This window comes from Somniosus microcephalus, chromosome 12 (genome assembly GCF_052327205.1).
Source record: "Somniosus microcephalus isolate GS21.2 chromosome 12, FLI_Smic_1.0, whole genome shotgun sequence".
In the NCBI taxonomy this organism is placed as follows: Eukaryota; Metazoa; Chordata; class Chondrichthyes; order Squaliformes; family Somniosidae; genus Somniosus; species Somniosus microcephalus.
Genome location: NC_140998.1, coordinates 149560188 through 149579088, shown reverse-complemented (window position 1 = coordinate 149579088; position 18901 = coordinate 149560188). Strand labels below are relative to the sequence as shown.

Sequence of the window (18901 nt, the reverse complement as noted above, 5' to 3'; positions counted from 1 at the left end):
GAATGCATGGTAAATTTGCACTGAAGAACAGACCTCAGACATGCTCAGTTATTTGACAACAGCACAACATGAAATGGTTAATGTGGCTCAGGAGAGTGAGACAACATTTTAAATCATAAAGGCACTGATACATACTCCAAAGAGAAACTAACTTTGAAACAATCAGAATAGAGTTAAACACACTGGTACCTGTCAGATGGATTAAAATGCAAGTAAAAAGCAACATAGAATTTGGATTGGGACAATTGAGTGCTAGGCAGAAATAAATTTAGCAAGAATTATCCACAAGAGGGATATGAGTAAAAAAGAAATCTGGAGAATCTTTTAAGTCCATGATTTGTTGATTAGGTGTTAAACTGTAGCTTTCTTTACAATGTATTATGGTTTTCTTTGTCAGCAGCACTATTGCTTGAAATGCATATACTTAGTCGATGTGCTAATGATTGTAACTTTGACTGTAATAATTGCGCTTTGTAGATAACAGAGCGTGGGAAACGCCAGTATGAGGTGGTTTTGGTAGTGCCTCCTGTGTGAAGCATGGGGACTGTCAGGTACACTGACCAATGTGGGCAGGGTGACACAATGGGATTGGGAACCAAGAGTGGTGGGAGATGGAGTGAGTAAGAAAGAAGGGGCAAGCTCCTACTTGGTCTCGCGAGGGATTCTTCCTGAGGATGTGCAATGTTACCTGAACTGTGGCGACGACGTAGTTGATTGAGGAAGGGTGTGTGCAAAATTATCAGTGAAAAGGAATCTACTGTGTTACCACTACCACGATCACTATGTTTTATGCGACTAACAGGACCTGTCCCATTAATAGCCCCAGTTTCTGCTTCACACCACATCTACCAACAACCATCGACCAACACGTTTTACTCAATATCAAAACCTACGCTCAAGTAAATTCAACAATAAACGAAACACTTAAGTATGAACTTCACTATGTGGACGATTCAGCTACAATATTCCCCTGTTGTCTGAGGACTTCAGTGAGCTTGTGATGCAACTGAACTCCTCCCTAAAGCAAGACAACCTGAGGATAGATGTCAAAATTGAAAGCATAGGGGATGAATCACACTGGTGGGATATTGGGCTTAATATATCGACTCACCCTTATTTATTTAGTATTAGTATTATTTCACACACTCTGGTAGTACTCCAACCTGTAATGATGGTATATTTGATACATGTAAACTGTGTAGTAAGAAAGATGTTAAAAAAAGGCTTAACCACGGCACTGGACAGCTGGGAGTGATGCAACTCTGGAAGGAAATTAAGTGAAGGAAGTTCTTTTTACTTTGACGCATAAGACAAATGTGTATCTATAATCATGACCAGCTGTACTAACGAATTAATGATGGACGAAAATCCAAAGCAATGTAAAGGAGACCCCAGGTGGTGTAAGAACAGGAAGAAGTGAGGAACAGAGGATACCCCAGAGGGGGCAGAACTGGAACCAGAAATGGTGAATTGAATCTAGGTGAGGGGTCGGAGGCTGCTCCTCCCCATCAAAAGGAGTGGACTGTAAGAAAGGGGGATATCTTCATTTCAGAGTCTTCCTACTAACTAACTGGACTAAATGAAATCAGTATTATTAGTTATAGTCTTAAGTTTGTATTATGCAACTGATTCACAATGCACAATGATGCTTGAATAAACATGTTTTTAAAACTTGTGTAATATGTCCTGGGTACTAGCGGTTAGATCTTAAATCCAGGCGTTGGGCCTGTCTTGACCAACATTTTAAAAGTGCTTCTCAGCAAACTTACTAATAAGAAACAGACAGCCTGTCTGTGGGAGCAGAACTAGCAAGGTCATGTGTGGCAGCCACTGTTTTGGAATGTTATGATATCTGCAGGGAATTAAAAACAGAGGCAAATGACAAGAACAACATGGGAGCGAAATTCGGTTATGCCCCATTTGGAGGCAGTAACCGAAATATCGCCAGAGATTTAGCGCCCGGAGTGGAAGTACCACCCCAGCCGTTAAGTTCGGCTTACCGCCCTGGCGAGGAAGTGGAGCGCTATCTCGGGCGCACCACTTCCTCTCGGGGTGGTGTCGGGGGTGCAAAGCACGCTAACGCGTTTCAGCGCCCCTTCCCTTCTGTTAAAGGGGAGGGAGGCTGCGAGCTCCGCAGGGCCTCTGATGGCCCACACTAGCCCACCAGGGCGGTGTGATACCGTGACTGCAACCTGGCACCGAGACGCGGTGCCGGGCTGCGCAATGGCGACCACGGACCACGGCAAGGGCCGCCACAGAGGGCCGACCTGAAGGTCGGTCAAAAAAATAAAATGGCGGCACAGGTCGTGGCCGCACCACCCTTTAGTTAGCGCCCCGCGAGTGGAGGTCGGCCCGGCTCGTAACCCATGAGGCTGGCGCTGACATTGCCGGCGGTAGCTTCGCGGGGCAGTAAAGGGCCACAACGGGGCGCTAAGAGGTCGTGGCACACAGCAATGACGTCATCGTCATAGGCGCAGCTGCCTGGGGCGCTACCGCCGGGGGCGTGACGCTATCGGCTAGTGCCTCAGTAGCACCCCACCGAATTTCCCGGGAGGCGCTATTCCTGCCCCCACCTGGACGATAAGCCCTTTATCGCCCTGTTAGCACCCCGCGGAGGCACTAACGGCAGGCGCAAAGGAGCCGAATTTCACAGGCTAGTATCTCTACAAATGGAGACATGTTCCGTTTTTATTGCCATAACTACCCCAGATATGAGTCTTGATGGTCAAAAGCAGATGATGTCAGGGTGCTGTGGGTTGAGGGCCTGACCGAGGCAGGCCGGATCATTAGGTACATGGTATCCCTGTAATTGGACAGGAGGGTTTCAGGTGTGAGTCATTGATTGGGTTAACTGGTCCCTGTAGGCTTTGCTGGGAAGAAGAAGAATAACAAGGGGGTCTCTCAAACATTTAGATTGTAGAGGCATTCGGCAAGAAGCTTGGGAACATCCACCAGACAAGCCGAGGAGGGTTTCAGATTGGCGGAGGACCCACACGTGTCACACCGGGTGGACAAGCAGGCTCAGAGGCCCAGGTCCAATGGGGGTTGACCCGTGGAGATCGCATCTTCTACCCAGGGCCCAACGGGTAATATATACCTTGACTGCGCCTTGCTTAATACTGCTCGGATGCTGTAATGTATCAAGTCTCACTTTCACTGAATAAAATATAATTACTGTCACCAATACGTGTCAAGTCAAATCTTTCGTAACTTAGGAGTGAAAGGGTTAATTGGCACAGACCCAGAAACTCTACAAGACCTCATTGCAGCCTTGGTTCAAACATGGACAAAAGAGCTGAATTCCAGAGGTGAGGTGAGAGTGACTGCCCTTGACATCAAGGCAGCATTTGACCGAGTGTGGCATCAAGGAGCCCTAGTAAAACTGAAGTCAATGGGAATCGGGGGGGAACACTCTCCACTGGCTGGAGTCATACCTAGCACAAAGGAAGATTGTTGGAGGCCAATATTCTCAGCCCCAGGACATCGCTGCAAGAGTTCCTCAGGGCAGTGTCCTAGGCCCAACCATCTTCAGCTGCTTCATCAATGACCTTCCCTCCATCATAAGGTCAGAAATGGGAGTGTTCACTGATGACTGCACTGTGTTCAGTTCCATTCACAACTCCTCAGGTAATGAAGTAGTCCCTGCCCGCTTGCAGCAAGACCTGGACAACATTCAGGCTTGGGCTGATAAGTGACAAGTAATATTTGCGCCACACCAGTGCCAGATATTGACTATCTTCAAGAAGCAAGAGTCTAATTACCGCCCCATGACATTCAACACCATTACCATCACCGAATCCCCCACCATCTATATCCTGGGGGTCACCATTGACCAGAAACTCAATTGGACCAGCCACATAAATACTGTGGCCACAAGAGCAGGTCAGAGGCTAGGTATTCTGCGGTGAGTGTCTCACCTTCTGACTCCCCAAAGACTTTTCACCATCTACAAGGCACAAGTAAGGAGTGTGATGGAATACTCTCCACTTGTTTGGATGAAAGCAGCTCCAACAACACTCAAGAAGCTCGACACCATTCAGAACAATGCTTGATTGGCACCCCATCCACCGCATTAAGCATTTACTCCCTCTATCACAGCACACCTTGGTTGCAATGTGTACCACCGACAAGATGCACTGCAGCACCTCCCAATCCCGTGACCTTTACCACCTAGAAGGAGAAGGGCAGCAGGCGCAAGGAAACACCACCACCTGCAAGTTCCCCTCTAAGTTACACCATCCTGCCTTGGAAATATATCGCCGATCCTTCATCGTCGCTGGGTCAAAATTCTGGAACTCCCTACCTAACAGCACTGTGGGAGTAACTTCACCACATGGACTGCAGAGGTTCATGAAGGCAGCTCACCGCCACCTTCTCAAGAGCAATTAGGGATGGGCATAAAATGCTGGCCTTGCCAGCGACGCCCACATCCCAGGAACGAATGAAAAAGATCCCATGGACTCCAATTTTGCTAAGAAATCTATTATGTGGCACTTTATCAAACGCCTTTTGAAAGACCATCTACACATCAATCGAACTACCTCATCCGCCCTCTCCCTTACTTCATCAAAGAACTCAATCAAGATAGTCAAACACAATTTACCTTTAACAAATCCTTGCTGGCTTCAATTTATTAAACCATATTTTTCCAATTATACTCGAGTTACTGTTAAACACTGGTATCAAGAGTTAGCGTCTTGTCCGGAGTTTCTGTTGAACACCCGGTACAGATAAGAGAGCGAGAGAAAATGTGTTGTTTAAACTTGAGATTTTTGATTAAATATGATTCATTTGATTCACTTGATATCATTAACACAAAGTAATAGCACTAGTTAATACCAAGACCTGGTCCTTCGGTATAATTTTACAGGGACAGTGGTCAACGTGTGAAGTACAGGCAGAATTTGCTGGTTCATATACAAGAGAAACGTTAAGAAAAGTGCTGAATACTTTAATTCACAGTTTATGTCTCTCAAAGGTAGGGAATAAGCAGGCGAATGATTACATCTCTGGTTGAGGGCTTTTATTTTTGTTTGGTCAGATTAAATTAAGCGGGTCATATGATTTCGCTTTGGAAAAAGGGTCTGTCTGTGAAACAGCACCAGTGAGTGGCTGCAGTACCGAGCGTCTCTCCATCCTCACAGACATCAGCATAGGCAGCCGCTCGCTCTCTCTCACACACACTGCGGCCAGACTGAAGGCAAGAGGCTGCAGACCGCATCCCAGATCTGGCAGAGACATGAGTTTAATACCGGTGGGAGCTGGATCCCATCTCGGCTCACTTTACCTGCTCGCTTTCCTGGGTAAGTCAGCGGACCCTGCAACTCGGCTTGATCCGTGGGTTTGAACCCGAGTCCCCGGTGGGAGAAAAGACACTTGAGGCTAGGTTGGGAGACTGTGCAGGGTTCTTATCGCATGGGCGAAGTGATCGGGGCTCTGTGGAAGGATCAATGTGCTGCGAATGTGTGACAGTGTCAGTGTGGAGTGTGTTTTATGTTGGGGTCAGTGTGGAGTGTGTTTTATGTTGGGGTCAGTGTGGAGTGTGTTTTATGTTGGGGTCAGTGTGGAGTGTGTTAGGGTCAGTGTGGTGTGGGTTTTATGTTGGGGTCAGTGTGGAGTGTGGCGTGTATTTTATGTTGGGGTCAGTGTGGTGTGTGTGTTAGGGTCAGTGTGGTGTGTGTTTTATGTTCGGGTCAGTGTGGATTGTGGTGTGTATTTTATGTTGGGGTCAGTATGAATTGTGGTGTGTGATTTATGTTGGGGTCAGTGTGCATTGTGGAGTGTGTTTTATGTTGGGGTCAGTGTGGAGTGGGTTTTATGTTGGGGTCAGTGTGGAGTGGGTTTTATGTTGGGGTCAGTGTGCAGTGGGTTTTATGTTGGGGTCAGTGTGCAGTGGGTTTTATGTTGGGGTCAGTGTGCAGTGGGTTTTATGTTGGGGTCAGTGTGCAGTGGGTTTTATGTTGGGGTCAGTGTGGAGTGGGTTTTATGTTGGGGTCAGTGTGCAGTGGGTTTTATGTTGGGGTCAGTGTGCAGTGGGTTTTATGTTGGGGTCAGTGTGCAGTGGGTTTTATGTTGGGGTCAGTGTGGAGTGGGTTTTATGTTGGGGTCAGTGTGGAGTGGGTTATATGTTGGGGTCAGTGTGGAGTGGGTTATATGTTGGGGTCAGTGTGGAGTGGGTTATATGTTGGGGTCAGTGTGGAGTGGGTTATATGTTGGGGTCAGTGTGGAGTGGGTTATTGTGTCATGGGCAGAGAAAGGATCAGTGTCAGTTAAGAGACATGGCAAGTGTATTAAGTACAACATGTTTCGGCAGTATTAAGCACATGATGCAGCAGGGACAGTGTGACAAGGTTCCTGCTGTAGGTTCTGAGCGGACAGGGCGGTGTGATTTGGTCTTTATATTATGGGCATCGCAGCTGAGCGGGATCACTGTGACCGGGGCGAATGTGATAAAGTCACAGAAAAGTGGACAGAATCGCAGTCACTGTTCAGTTTCAGAATTAAATGACGAATAATTGCTAGCGTTAGTGGAGGTTGTAGCTCAAGAAATGAAATGAAAGCGCAACATGGGAGCTGAGCCGCACTTATTTGAACAGGTGAATGTGCTTTAGTGTATTGGAATGGGAATGCATCTTAATGTGGAGCGAGAGGGTTTCTCATGGTCGGGGCAATTGCCTTTTGATTAAGAACTTCCTCTTCAGAAGCTCGTCATTGTTTAACGAGCAATCATTTTCCTCTCTCGCCCTCGTTCCCTTTCTCCTTAAACTTGGGTGCGATGGCCCTCATGGTGGAAGAGCCAGCCAACATTCCCCGGCATGGCTGGTAAGAGAATGATGGGCACTTGGGTGAGATAGCAGAAGGTAACGGGAGCCAACGGATTGGGAAGGGAAGAGGAAAATGTGAAGATTTTTTGGAAGCATTACTTTTGTTCCTCTTTTAAATTAAAGCTCTGATTTCTGCTTTCAAAGCTTGTTTACCAGAAATGTTGTTCTGAAGAAAGGAATTTCTCAATGAAGGCACTTTAAGGTCACATGATCTTCATGAATAATTGTCTGGCAAACATTTATTTCCCCCTTGTTTATAAACACACTGTACAACGTGTACATTACAAGCAAAATATATGATTGCATCATTTACACATTACAACTTGTATTTATATAGCGCCTTTAACGTAGTAAAACGTCCCAAGATGCTTCACAGGAGTGTAATCAGACAAAAACTGACACCGAGCCATTTTGATTGCAACATATAAGATCCTGAGGGGTCTGGACAGGGTGGATGTGGAGAGGATGTTTCCTCTTGTGGGAGAATCTAGAGCTAGGTGTCACTGTTTAAAAATAAGGGGTCGCCCATTTCAGACCGAGATGAGGAGAATTTTTTTCTCAGAGGGTCGTGAGTCTTTGGAACTCTCTTCCTCAGAGGGCGGTGGAAGCAGAGTCTTTGAATATTTTTAAGGCAGAGGTAGATAGATTCTTGGTAAGCAAGGGGGGGGGGTGAAAAGTTATCGGGGGTAGGCGGGAATGTGGAGTAATCAGATCAGCCATGATCTTATTGAATGGCGGAGCAGGCTCGAAGGGCCGAGTGGCCTACTCCTGCTCCAATTCGTATGTTCGTATGAGCCACATAAGGAGATATTAGGACAGGTGACCAAAAGCTTGGTCAAAGAGGTAGGTTTGAAGGAGGGTCTTAAAGGAGGAGAGAGGCGTTGAGGAGGGAATTCCAGAGCTTAGAACCTAGACAGCTGAAGGCACGACTGCCAATATTGGAGCGATTCAAATCGAGGATGGACATCATGGTACCAAGGCCATTTCCACCTCAGCCACCCTACCACCCAAAAAAGTATCACAAACACTTCTTCTAAGAAATAAACATCGAATATTCAAAGTGGATTCTGATTAAAGGTTTCCTCCGAGGGGTTATTCACTCCTATAACTGGTGTGGATCATTCCCTAATCCTGTGCTCCCAGCAAGGAGCCAGGGTTAAAGGGAGCATGGGTCAGTTACGTTACTGTAGCCCTGATTCTCCAACTAGCATTCCCTGCTTGGATTGCGGAATTAGCCCTGCTGTGTGTATTTTCTTGTTTTTATTTCAGATGTCCAGCATTTGCAGGGTTTTTTCTTTTTCATTTTATCTCTACATGTCAGCCAGCCATGGCTCAGTTGGTAGCACTCTCACCTGTAAGAAAGAAAGACTTGCATTTCTATAGCACCTCTCAGGACCTCAGAACGTCCCAAAGTTCTGTACAACCAATGAAGTACTTTTTTTTCCCCCAAGTGTAGTCACTGGTGTAATGTGAGAAATGCAGCAGCCAATTTGCGCACAGCAAGGTCCCACTAACTGCAATGTGATAATGACCAAATAATCCCTTTTTGTGCTGTTGATTTGAGGGATTAATATTGGCCAGGGCACTGGGAATAGCTCCACTGCCCTTCTTCAAAATAGTGCCATGGGATCTTTGACATTCACCTGAGAGTGCAGATGGGGCCTCATTTTAATGTCTTATCCAAAAGACAACCCCTCAGGTAGCGCAGCACTCCCTCAGTACTGCACTGGAGTGTCAGCCTAGATTTTTGTGCTCAAGTCTCTGGAGTGAGTGGTGGGTTCAAGTCCCACGACAGAGAATTGAGCACATAACCTAGGCTAATACTCCCGTGCACCACTGTGGGAGGTGCTGCCTTTCGGATGAGACGTTAAACCGAGGCCCTGTCTGCCCCCTCAGGTGGATGTAAAAGATCCCATGGCACTATATCGAAAAAGAGTTCTCCCCGGTGTCCTGGACAATATTTATCCCTCAACCAACATCATTAAAACAGATTATCTGGTTATTTACTTCATTACTGTTTGTGGGGTATTGCTGAGCGCAAATTGGCGGCTGCATTTCCTACATTACAACAGTGACTACACTTCAAAAAGTACTTCATTGGATGTACAGCACTTTGGGACATCCTGAGGTCATGAAAGGTGCAATATCAATGCAATTTCTTTTTTACTTTTATTATTTTGCAATCTGGGAATTACACAGGAATAACTACTTCAAGGAACAACATAACTTGAGTGAAATCTAAAATGTAAGATATCATACGAGGCACAAACAGGGTAGCAACATCACAACAACAATGTAAGCATGTCTTTGTTGGGACCAAGGCAGCAAGGCATGGAATTTATCCCGGGCAGGTATATTCAGGCAACAGGAGGATAAGTGTACTTCTTTAAGTAAGAACCATTCAAAATGTAGCAGTGGTAGTGTGCACTGCAGATACGAGCAAGTTCTGAAATTAGGAAGGACATGGGCAGTCGCCAGCATTTTAGGAACATAGGGACTGGAGTAGGCCATTCAGCCCCTTGATCATGGCTGATCTGTATCTCAACTCCTTTTAACCGCCTTGGTTCCATATCGCTTAATACCCTTACCTGACAAAAATCTATCAAACTCAGTTTTGAAATTTTCAATTGACAACCATCCTTAACAGCTTTTGGGAGCGAGTTCTAGATTTCCACTACCCTTTGTGTGAAGAAGTGCTTCCTGATATGGCTCCTGAACAGCCTGGTACTAATTTTAAGGTTGTGCCTCCTTGGTCTGGACTCCCCCCACCAGAGGAAATAGTTTCTCTCTATCCACCCTATCAATTCCTTTTAATCATCGTAAACATCTCAATTAGATCATCCCTTAATCTTCTATATTCAAGGGAATTTATTTTTAGGCGTTGCATATCTTTCAGGTTAATTGTGTTCCTTCTATAAGTGATTTGGACCTTTGCATTTCTTCTCTATCCCCATCTTAACAACAATGTTGCCTTTAGGAATGGGTAGTCTCATTGCCAAGCCTGCATTAGAAAGGGGTACTGTTTGCCTGTTTAAGGGATTGACAGGTTTGGTCAATTGGTGAAAGGATAAGCATGATAGGCATGCACTACAATCTTAATTCCTTACAGTAACCGTAACCTCTTACAGTACAGAAGGAGGCCATTTGGCCCATTGTGCCTGTGCCGGTTCTTTGAAAGAGCTGTCCAATAAGTCTCTCTCTTTCTCCACCCCCCCCGCCCCGCTCTTTCCCCATAGCCCTGCAAATTTTCATTTTTAAGCATATTCCCTTTTGAAAGTTACTATTGAATATGCTTCCACCCCCCTTTCAGGCCGTGCATTCCAGATCACAAGAACTCGCTGCGTAAAAAATAATACTGCTCACCTCCCCTCTGGTTCTTAAATAGGTAGCTGTTTTAAGTCCAATATATAGTGATTACTAATGCGAATCTGTCTACTTAAGGCAACCATAATCATGTAGGCAACCATAATCATGTAGGCAATTCATTGTGTGCAACATTTTGCGTTGTGTCAAAGTGATAAGGCGTTCTATAAATGTAAGTACAGTATTACAAAGATTTTGTATATCTTTTGATCTCTCATTGTTTTATGTGGTGTCAGATACGGGAAAGGGAGGGAGTGCGGGGCGAATTTGTTTTTCCGAATTGGGCAAATGCTGCAATGTGATCTTTATTGAAACATGCCATTGCATGTGACATCACCGCCAGTTCTAGCTGCGACCCTAGGGTTAAATAATGATCGATGCAGCACTGCCACTCTTTAATGAGTTACATAGAAGATAGGAGCAGGAGTAGGCCATTCGGCCCCTCAAGCCTGCTCCGCCATTCAATGCGAACATGGCTGATCATCCAAATTCAGTACCCGGTCCCTGCTTTCTCCCCATACCCCTTGATCCCTTTAGCCTTGAGAAATATATCCAACTCCTTCTTGATTATATTTAATGAATTGGCCTCCACTGCCTTCTGTGGTAGAGAATTCCACAGGTTCACCACTCTCTGGGTGAAGAAATTCCTCCTCATTTCTGTCCTAAATGGCCTACCCCTTATCCTTAGACTGTAACCCCTGATTCTGGACTCCCCGATCATTGGGAACATCCTTCCTGCATCTAGTCCGTCTAGTCCTGTTAGAATTTTATAAGTTTCGATGAGATCCCCTCTCATTCTTCTAAACTCCAGCGAGTACAAGCCCAATCGATCCAATCTCTCCTCATATGTCATTCCTGCCATCCCAGGTATCAGCCTGGTGAATCTTCGTTGAACTCCTGCCATGGCAAGAACATCCTTCCTCAGATAAGGTGACCAAAACTGCACACAATACTCATGGTGTGGTCTCACCAAGGCCCTGTACAACTGCAGTAAGACATCCTTGTTCCTGTACTCAAACCCTCTCGCTACAAAGGCCAACATACCATTTGCCTTCTTAACCGCCTGCTGCACCTGCATGCTTACCTTCAGCGACTGGTGCACAAGGACACCCAGGTCTCGTTGCACTTCCCCTTCTCCCAATCTATTGCCATTCAGATAATCTGCCTTCCTGTTTTTGCCACCAAAGTGGATAACCTCACATTTATCCACATTATATTGCATCTGCCATGTTTCTGCCCATCTGCCATGCTTCTGCCCAATCATCCAACCTGTCCAAATCATCCTGGAGTTTCTCGGCATCCTCCTCACAGCATATGCCCACCTAGCTTTGTCGTCTGCAAATTTGGAGATATTACATCTAGTTCCCTTGTCTAGATCATTAATATATATTGTGAATAGCTGGGGTCCAAGGACTGATCCCTGCGGTACCCGACTAGTCACTGCCTGCCACTCGGAAAAAGACCCGTTTATTCCAACTCTTTGCTTTCTGTCTGCCAACCAGTTCTCTATCCAAGTCAGTACTGTAGTGTCCGAGGATCAATAATACTCAGACTGCAGGAGAACAATAAAACAGGTATTTACTGAACAGAGAGTAATTCAAGACTGAAATACAGAAGCCTGCTATGGCTTTATATACAGGGGTGGTCACTGCCAGTACTGCAGTATAGAATCAGTTCTTCTCTTAAAGGTACATACACAACAATTCCTTCCCTTTTAGATAAACAGTACATAACATTCATTTAACAACTAAATAATAACTAATTACAATTACAATTTTCTCTGTACTATATACATCAACTGAAATAATCATTTATAAGTTCAGTCTTTGAGGAGGCTTCCTGATCCTGACTGGACTCGAGTATCCTGTTCTTGCGGTGGAGTTGATTCTGGCTCATTGTCATTAGTTGGTTCGTCAGCTTCCAATACCACTGCTTCTGAGGTAGATGCAATCTGTATTTCGGGTTGATTACCAGGTGCACTTGCTCGTGGTATGGGTTTGGCTTGTTCCTGTGACTCTAGAATCTGGTCAGCATAGCGTCTCTCGATGCTCTCTCCAATGTCCACTGTGTACATTAGTGGTCCCTGCTGTGTGCATATCATTCCTGGCTGCCATTTTTCTGTTCGGTAGTCGCGGGCTGTGGTGATTATTCCTTGTTTAGTAAAAGTATTGTGATTGGTTGTTTGTTAACTGCCTTGGGATATATGTTGTAATCTCATTGGTAGTTGATGTCACATGATGTGTGGTGGCCACCTTAAATTCAGTTCTTTTCCAGCTTTGGTTGGGACTGGATGTGGAAAGATGTGCTGCAGATTTTAAAGTTAATAAAGCCTAGTTTTGGAAGGCAAATCTATTCTTTATTTCAATTTATTAACTTTGTTAGAATGGAGTGATATCTTCAACCAGAATGATTCAAGGCTGACCCCAATTCTGCTGGAGTGGATGATAAATGGAAACATTGGTATTGTACATTTAAAAACTTTTTGGGCGTGTTGGATCAAGAGTCTCTAAATAAGCTGAATATGCTGATCAACTACATTGCTCCGGATGTATATAAATATATTTCGGACTGTAAAACTTATGAAGTGACTATTTCTACATTGGAAAAGATTTTTGTTAAACCAAAGAATGAGGTATTTGCACGTCACCTTCTATCTGCCCGTAGGCAGCAGGTGGGAGAATCTTTGGATACTTATTTACAAGCACTTCGGTGCCTTAGTGTTAACTGTAATTATAAGGCCATGACGGCTGAAGAATATAAGGAAGAATCGGTACGGGATGCTTTTATTAATGGATTACTGTCTAGATCAATTCGTCAGCGGTTGTTAGAAAATAAGACTTTGGATCTTAAAAGTGCTTTTGAGCAAGCTTCGACATTGGATGTGGCTCAGAGAAGTTCGGATTCTTATGCTCTTTTTAATCGGCCTGCGACTATGGTTTCGGCAGTTTCGGATGAAAAGGAATTATGTGGACTTAATGGGAGTGGTTTACTAGATTCTGAAACAGTTTCTACTTCGGCGGCTGTTGCCTTTAGGATTCAGAAGTGTTATTTTTGTGGGAATATCCGGCACCCTCGTCTGAAGTGTCCTGCTCGGGAGGCTGTGTGTAGTAAATGCGGCAAGAGAGGTCATTTATGCACGCATGTGCAAATCATCAGGTTCAATTACCTCCTCCTCTCCTGGTGTGGGAGGGCCCTCCTCTACCACCTCCTCCTCTGTGACTATTCAGCCTTTAGATAGGGCGTTTATTGCATCAATTTCTGCTGCATTTGCTCATGGCCTGAACAAAGCTATAGTTATGGCTCAAGTTAATGGGTTGGAAGTGAAGGCCCTTATAGATACGGGCAGTACTGAGAGTTTTATAAGTCTTCAGTTTGTGAAGGAGAAGCATTTGAAAATTTCGCCTGTTACGTATCAGGTGTGTATGGCTCAGACGACCCTTACTTCACAAATAGCTGGTTGTTGCTTTGTGAAAATGATTCTTCTAGGTAATACGTATACTGATATACGCCTATCTGTTTTGCCTAATCTCTGTGCGGATATTTTGATTGGACATGATGTGCTTCAGTTACACGAGTCTCTTAGTCTTTCATTTGGAGGGACTAAGCCACCTTTATCTATTTGTGGATTAACCTCTTTATCCATTTCTCCATTATCACTTTTTTCCAATTTGATGCCGGATTGTAAGCCAATTGCTACCAAGTCAAGAAGATATAGTAGTCAGGATAGAGAATTTATTAATTCTGAAGTTCAACGTCTCTTATTGGAAGGAATCATTGAACCTAGTTGTTCGCCTTGGCGAGCACAGGTAGTTGTCACGACTAACGAGAGACACAAGAAACGAATGGTGATAGACTATTCCCAAACTATTAATAGGTATACTCAATTAGATGCATACCCTTTGCCTAAGATTGATGAGCTTATCAATAAAGTATCTCAGTATAAGGTTTTTAGCACTATTGACTTAAAGAGTGCTTATCATCAGATTCCTATTAAGAAGGATCAACTATATACGGCCTTTGAGGCTGGTGGAAAGCTGTATCAGTTTTGCCGAATACCATTTGGTGTTACTAATGGTGTTGCTTGTTTTCAACGGGCAATGGATGCTTTTATAAGTGATAACTCCCTCTCTGACACCTTTTCATACTTAGATGACATCACAGTGTGTGGCAAATCAAGGGTGGAGCATGATTCTAATTTAAAAAGATTCCTTCAAGCTGCGGAAAAAGTTGGTTTAACTTTTAATAAAGAGAAATGTATCTTTTCGACTACTGAGGTAAATCTATTGGGGTATATTATCTCGGGAAACAAGATTAAACCAGATCCAGAATGTTGTAGCTAATTTGGGGCTACGTGGACCAGGTGATATTCTAGGTCGACACGATCCCAACAGAAGCCTTTGGAGTCAAATAAAACTCTGACCACGAGTGAATGGCAAAGTAAAAGAATGCTTTATTGCAGAGCTCTGGGAGAAGCAGCTATACACCCGGTGTGCAATCGCCACACTTCTCGTTTTGTACACTTAAGCCGCCTACTTTTATACAGAGGTCAAAACAACTTAGACGGTTGATTACATAATCCTAGCGACACCCCGTGACATCTAAAACGGTTATCTATTCTTAAGCAAACGGTTACATATTCTGAAACCAGCAATGGCCATATGTTAATTTGGGCCTCTGGCCGCAGACAAGATAAGCAGAAGTCCAACCTATTTTTCGTTGTAAGGTGACCACAATCGTTCAATAACAAAACTGCAGCTGGCATTATCTCATCCCAGCCTACGTGCGAGCTCAGGGGGCCCCTTTGTCAACCAGTTTAATGTCAAGTATCCCGACAGTCTTTGCAAAAGTCCTTAATACTGAAATTCTCCTCAACACAGAACGTCTGCGACCATTGATTGATTTACCTTGTCCTACTAATTCTAAGGCTTTGCAACGAGTTGTTGGACTGTTTTCTTATTATTCTAATTGGATTGCAAATTTTTCATGGAAGATCCGGCCTCTTATTCGGGTTACGACATATCCTCTATCATGGGAGGCCAGGACATGTTTTGAGAATTTTAAAAAGGATATTTTAGGAGCAGTTGTGCAATCTATTGATGAGCAGGTTCCTTTTGTGATCGAGATGGATGCTTCTGATTTTGCAATTGGGGCTACTCTGAACCAAAATGGAAGACCTGTGGCCTTTTTCTCACGTACTTTGAACAATAGTGAAAAAAAAATTCTTCAATAGAGAAAGAGGCATACGCAATAGTAGAAGCATTGCGTAAATGGAGACATTATTTATCGGGGCGACATTTCACGTTGGTAACTGATCAAAAATCTGTGTCCTTTATGTTTGATGTTAAACATTTTGGAAAGATCAAAAATGATAAAATAATGAGATGGAGGATTGAGTTGGCATGTTACCATTTTGACATAGTTTATCGTCCGGGGAAGGATAATGTTGCTGCTGATGCACTGTCGAGGGCTTATTGTTCTGTGATTCATGGAGATACGCTTATTAATCTTCACAATGCCTTATGTCATCCTGGGGTTACGAGGATGACACACTTCGTACGCAGTAAGAATTTGCTCTTTTCAGTTGAAGACGTCAAGCGGATGACTTCATCATGTTCTATCTGCGCTCGGTGTAAACCGAATTTTTTTAAGCCTCAACAAGCTCATCTTATAAAGGCTACTTCTCCGTTTGAGCGTCGATTTTAAGGGGCCTCTTCCTTCAACTACTCAAAACCGATATATTTTTACTGTTGTGGATGAGTTTTCAAGGTTCCCTTTTGCTTTTCCTTGTGCAGATGTATCAGCTGCTACAGTTATCAAATGTCTGACTCAACTTTTTGTCATCTTTGGGATGCCTGCGTATATCCATTCGGATCAGGGAAGTTCTTTTATGTCTTCCCAGTTGAAGGAATACCTTCAGAGTCGGGGAATTTCTACTAGTAGAACTACCCCGTATAATCCCCAGGGTAATGGACAGTGCGAACGATACAATGGGGTGATCTGGAAGGCGGTTATGTTGGCTTTGACATCCCGGAACCTTAAGAATACACAGTGGGAAATGGTACTGCCTGATGCCCTGCATTCCATTAGATCATTGCTTTCAACGGCTACTAATGTGACCCCCCATGAAAGGCTCTTTAACTATCCGCGGAGATCTACTACGGGATATTCGGTACCTTCATGGCTTACTATGCAGGGACCTGTGCTGCTTCGACGCCATGTTAGATTGTCAAAATATGATCCTTTAGTGGAGGAGGTGGAGCTGTTGGAGGCGAATTCCCAATATGCTCATATTCGATTCCAAGATGGGAAAGAAAGTATCGTTTCAATTAAAGACTTGGCTCCTTGTGGTGGCCAGCCCTCTTCTGAGGATATTAACAATAGTCATGATTTAGATAATGTGGATGCTGTTACAGATACTACGAATGTCTCCAATCCAATTGCAGATAATTATACTTTTATTAGTCAGCCCTTGATGGATGTTTATGACCGTCCCAGTTTACCTTCTGATGGGATTTCTAATCCGGAAACCATTGAAAATCGGGATATGGATAGCCTTCCTGCTGAAGATACTTCTGTGCCTGCTGGTGTGGGAGGGCAAGGAATTTCACCAAGGTTAAGATGGTCGACACGAACAAGATATCCGGTCGACCGATTGAAAATGGACTTTTAAATTGATAGTAATGTTTTTAAATTGTTGAAATATTATATTGTTTTAGTTGAGAGATAGTTAATACTTATGTGCAATGTTATTATTTGTTGTTGTTCACTTAGTATTGTGTCATGTAAACAGTTTTACTCTTGTGCATAGTTTTAGTTGTAAATAATTAATTATAAATTGTAAAGGTTATTTAGGTTGGAGTGTATTTTAAAAGGAGGGGTGAATGTGGTGATTATTCCTTGTTTAGTAAAAGTATTGTGATTGGTTGTTTGTTAACTGCCTTGGGATATATGTTGTAATCTCATTGGTAGTTGATGTCACATGATGTGTGGTGGCGACCTTAAATTCAGTTCTTTTCCAGCTTTGGTTGGGACTGGATGTGGAAAGATGTGCTGCAGATTTTAAAGTTAATAAAGCCTAGTTTTGGAAGGTAAATCTATTCTTTATTTCACGGGCCAAGACTGGTTGCCCTATCTTGAAGCTCCTGGTTGGCTTCTCATTTATGTGCTGGAAATGCTTAGCCTCAACATCTCGTCTTATGTTTGGTTTGAGCAAATCCAGGCGACATCTTAGCCTTCGGTTGAAGAACATTATGGCTGGAGCTTGGTTGGTGACTGCATGTGTCGCATTCCGGTAAGCAAACAAGAAATTATCCACCTTGTGTTGTAGTGGTATGTCGTCATTATGCATTGCCTTTATGGCCTTTTTTAAAGGTCTGAACAAACCTCTCAGCCAATCCATTTGTGGCTGGATGATATGGGGCAGATGTGTAATGCTTCACCCCATTATTCCCCAGAAACCTCCGGAAATCCGCTGACACAAACTGTGGCCCATTGTCGGAGCAAATCTGTTCTGGCAAGCCATTCCTGGTGAAGATGGTCCGTAGGACTGCAATAGTTTTCTCCGTGGTGGTGGAGGACATTTTGATGACCTCTGGCCATTTCGAATGGGCGTCCACAGCGATTAGGAACATTGATTTTGCTGGTCCATTTATGGACTCAATGTGTACCTGTTGCCATGGAGATGAGGGCCACTCCCATGGATGTAGCGGGGCCTGTGGTGGAGCGTTTTGGACCTTCTGGCATCCTGTGCATCTCTTGGTCATATCCTCGATTTCTTTATCGATTCCCGGCCACCACACAAGAGCCCTGGCTAGGCTCTTCATTTTTACCCCTCCCAGATGACCCTCGTGAAGCTCATTGAGCACTCTATCTCTCAACTTAGGTGGAATTACCACTCGGGATCCACACATCAAGGTCCACCGGCACACTGACAGCTGTTCTCTCCTTGGTGAGAATGCTGGCAACAGTGAGTTGCCATGTGCTGGCCATCCCTTCACCGTCAAATCATAGACCCGAGAGAGTATCGGGTCATTTCGGGTTTCCTTCTCTATACTTGAGTTTGTAACAGGTAGACATTCGACTATGGTCGCATGGAATATCTCAACAGGGTCCACTGCAGGTGCTTCCTCTACCGTAGGCAACGGTAGGCGCGACAGCCCATCAGCGTTTCCATGCTGTTTTGTACCCTTGTACTCTATATCGTACTGATGTGCCCCTAGAAAAAGTGACCATCTTTGCAGCCGTTGTGCCGTCATCACCGGAACGCCCTTCTTTGGGTTAAAAATGGAGACCAGGGGCTGCTGATCAGACAGTAGGGTGAATTTCTGCCCGTGCAGATAGTGATTGAACTTCTTCACCCCCCACACCAGGCTGAGGGCCTCCCTGTCAATCTGGGCGTAGTTACGCTCGGCTGAGGTTAACGAGCGCGACGCAAAGGCTATTGGCCTCTCTGAGCCATCAGGGAATTTGTGTGACAGCACCGCTCCGATGCCATAGGGAGACTCATCACATGCTAACCGAATCGGTAGTGTTGGGATTGTAGTGGGCCAATACTTGTTTTGAAGTGATTAGGCATTTACATTTCTCAAAAGGCATGCTTAAACTCATCACTCCATTTCCATGTTACTCCAGTTTGCAGTAGGGCATTCAGTGAGTGCAGAATTGTAGATAAATTCGGCAAGAACTTATGGTAGTAGTTCACCAACCCGAGGAAC

At 44.4% G+C, this 18901-nt stretch overlaps 1 protein-coding gene across 2 annotated transcripts in view; it reads left to right on the top strand.

The window, feature by feature from the left end:
* Positions 1 to 4938: 4938 nt before the first annotated feature.
* The window catches only part of ltk (leukocyte receptor tyrosine kinase), a 372023-nt gene continuing 358060 nt past the window's right edge, over positions 4939 to 18901 (top strand). For both annotated transcript variants that reach the window (XM_086003657.1, XM_086003656.1), the window contains exon 1: positions 4939 to 5303. In XM_086003657.1, coding sequence (XP_085859783.1) covers positions 5240 to 5303 — 64 coding nt within the window. In that variant the 5' untranslated portion in view covers positions 4939 to 5239. The remainder of the gene's footprint in view (positions 5304 to 18901) is intronic.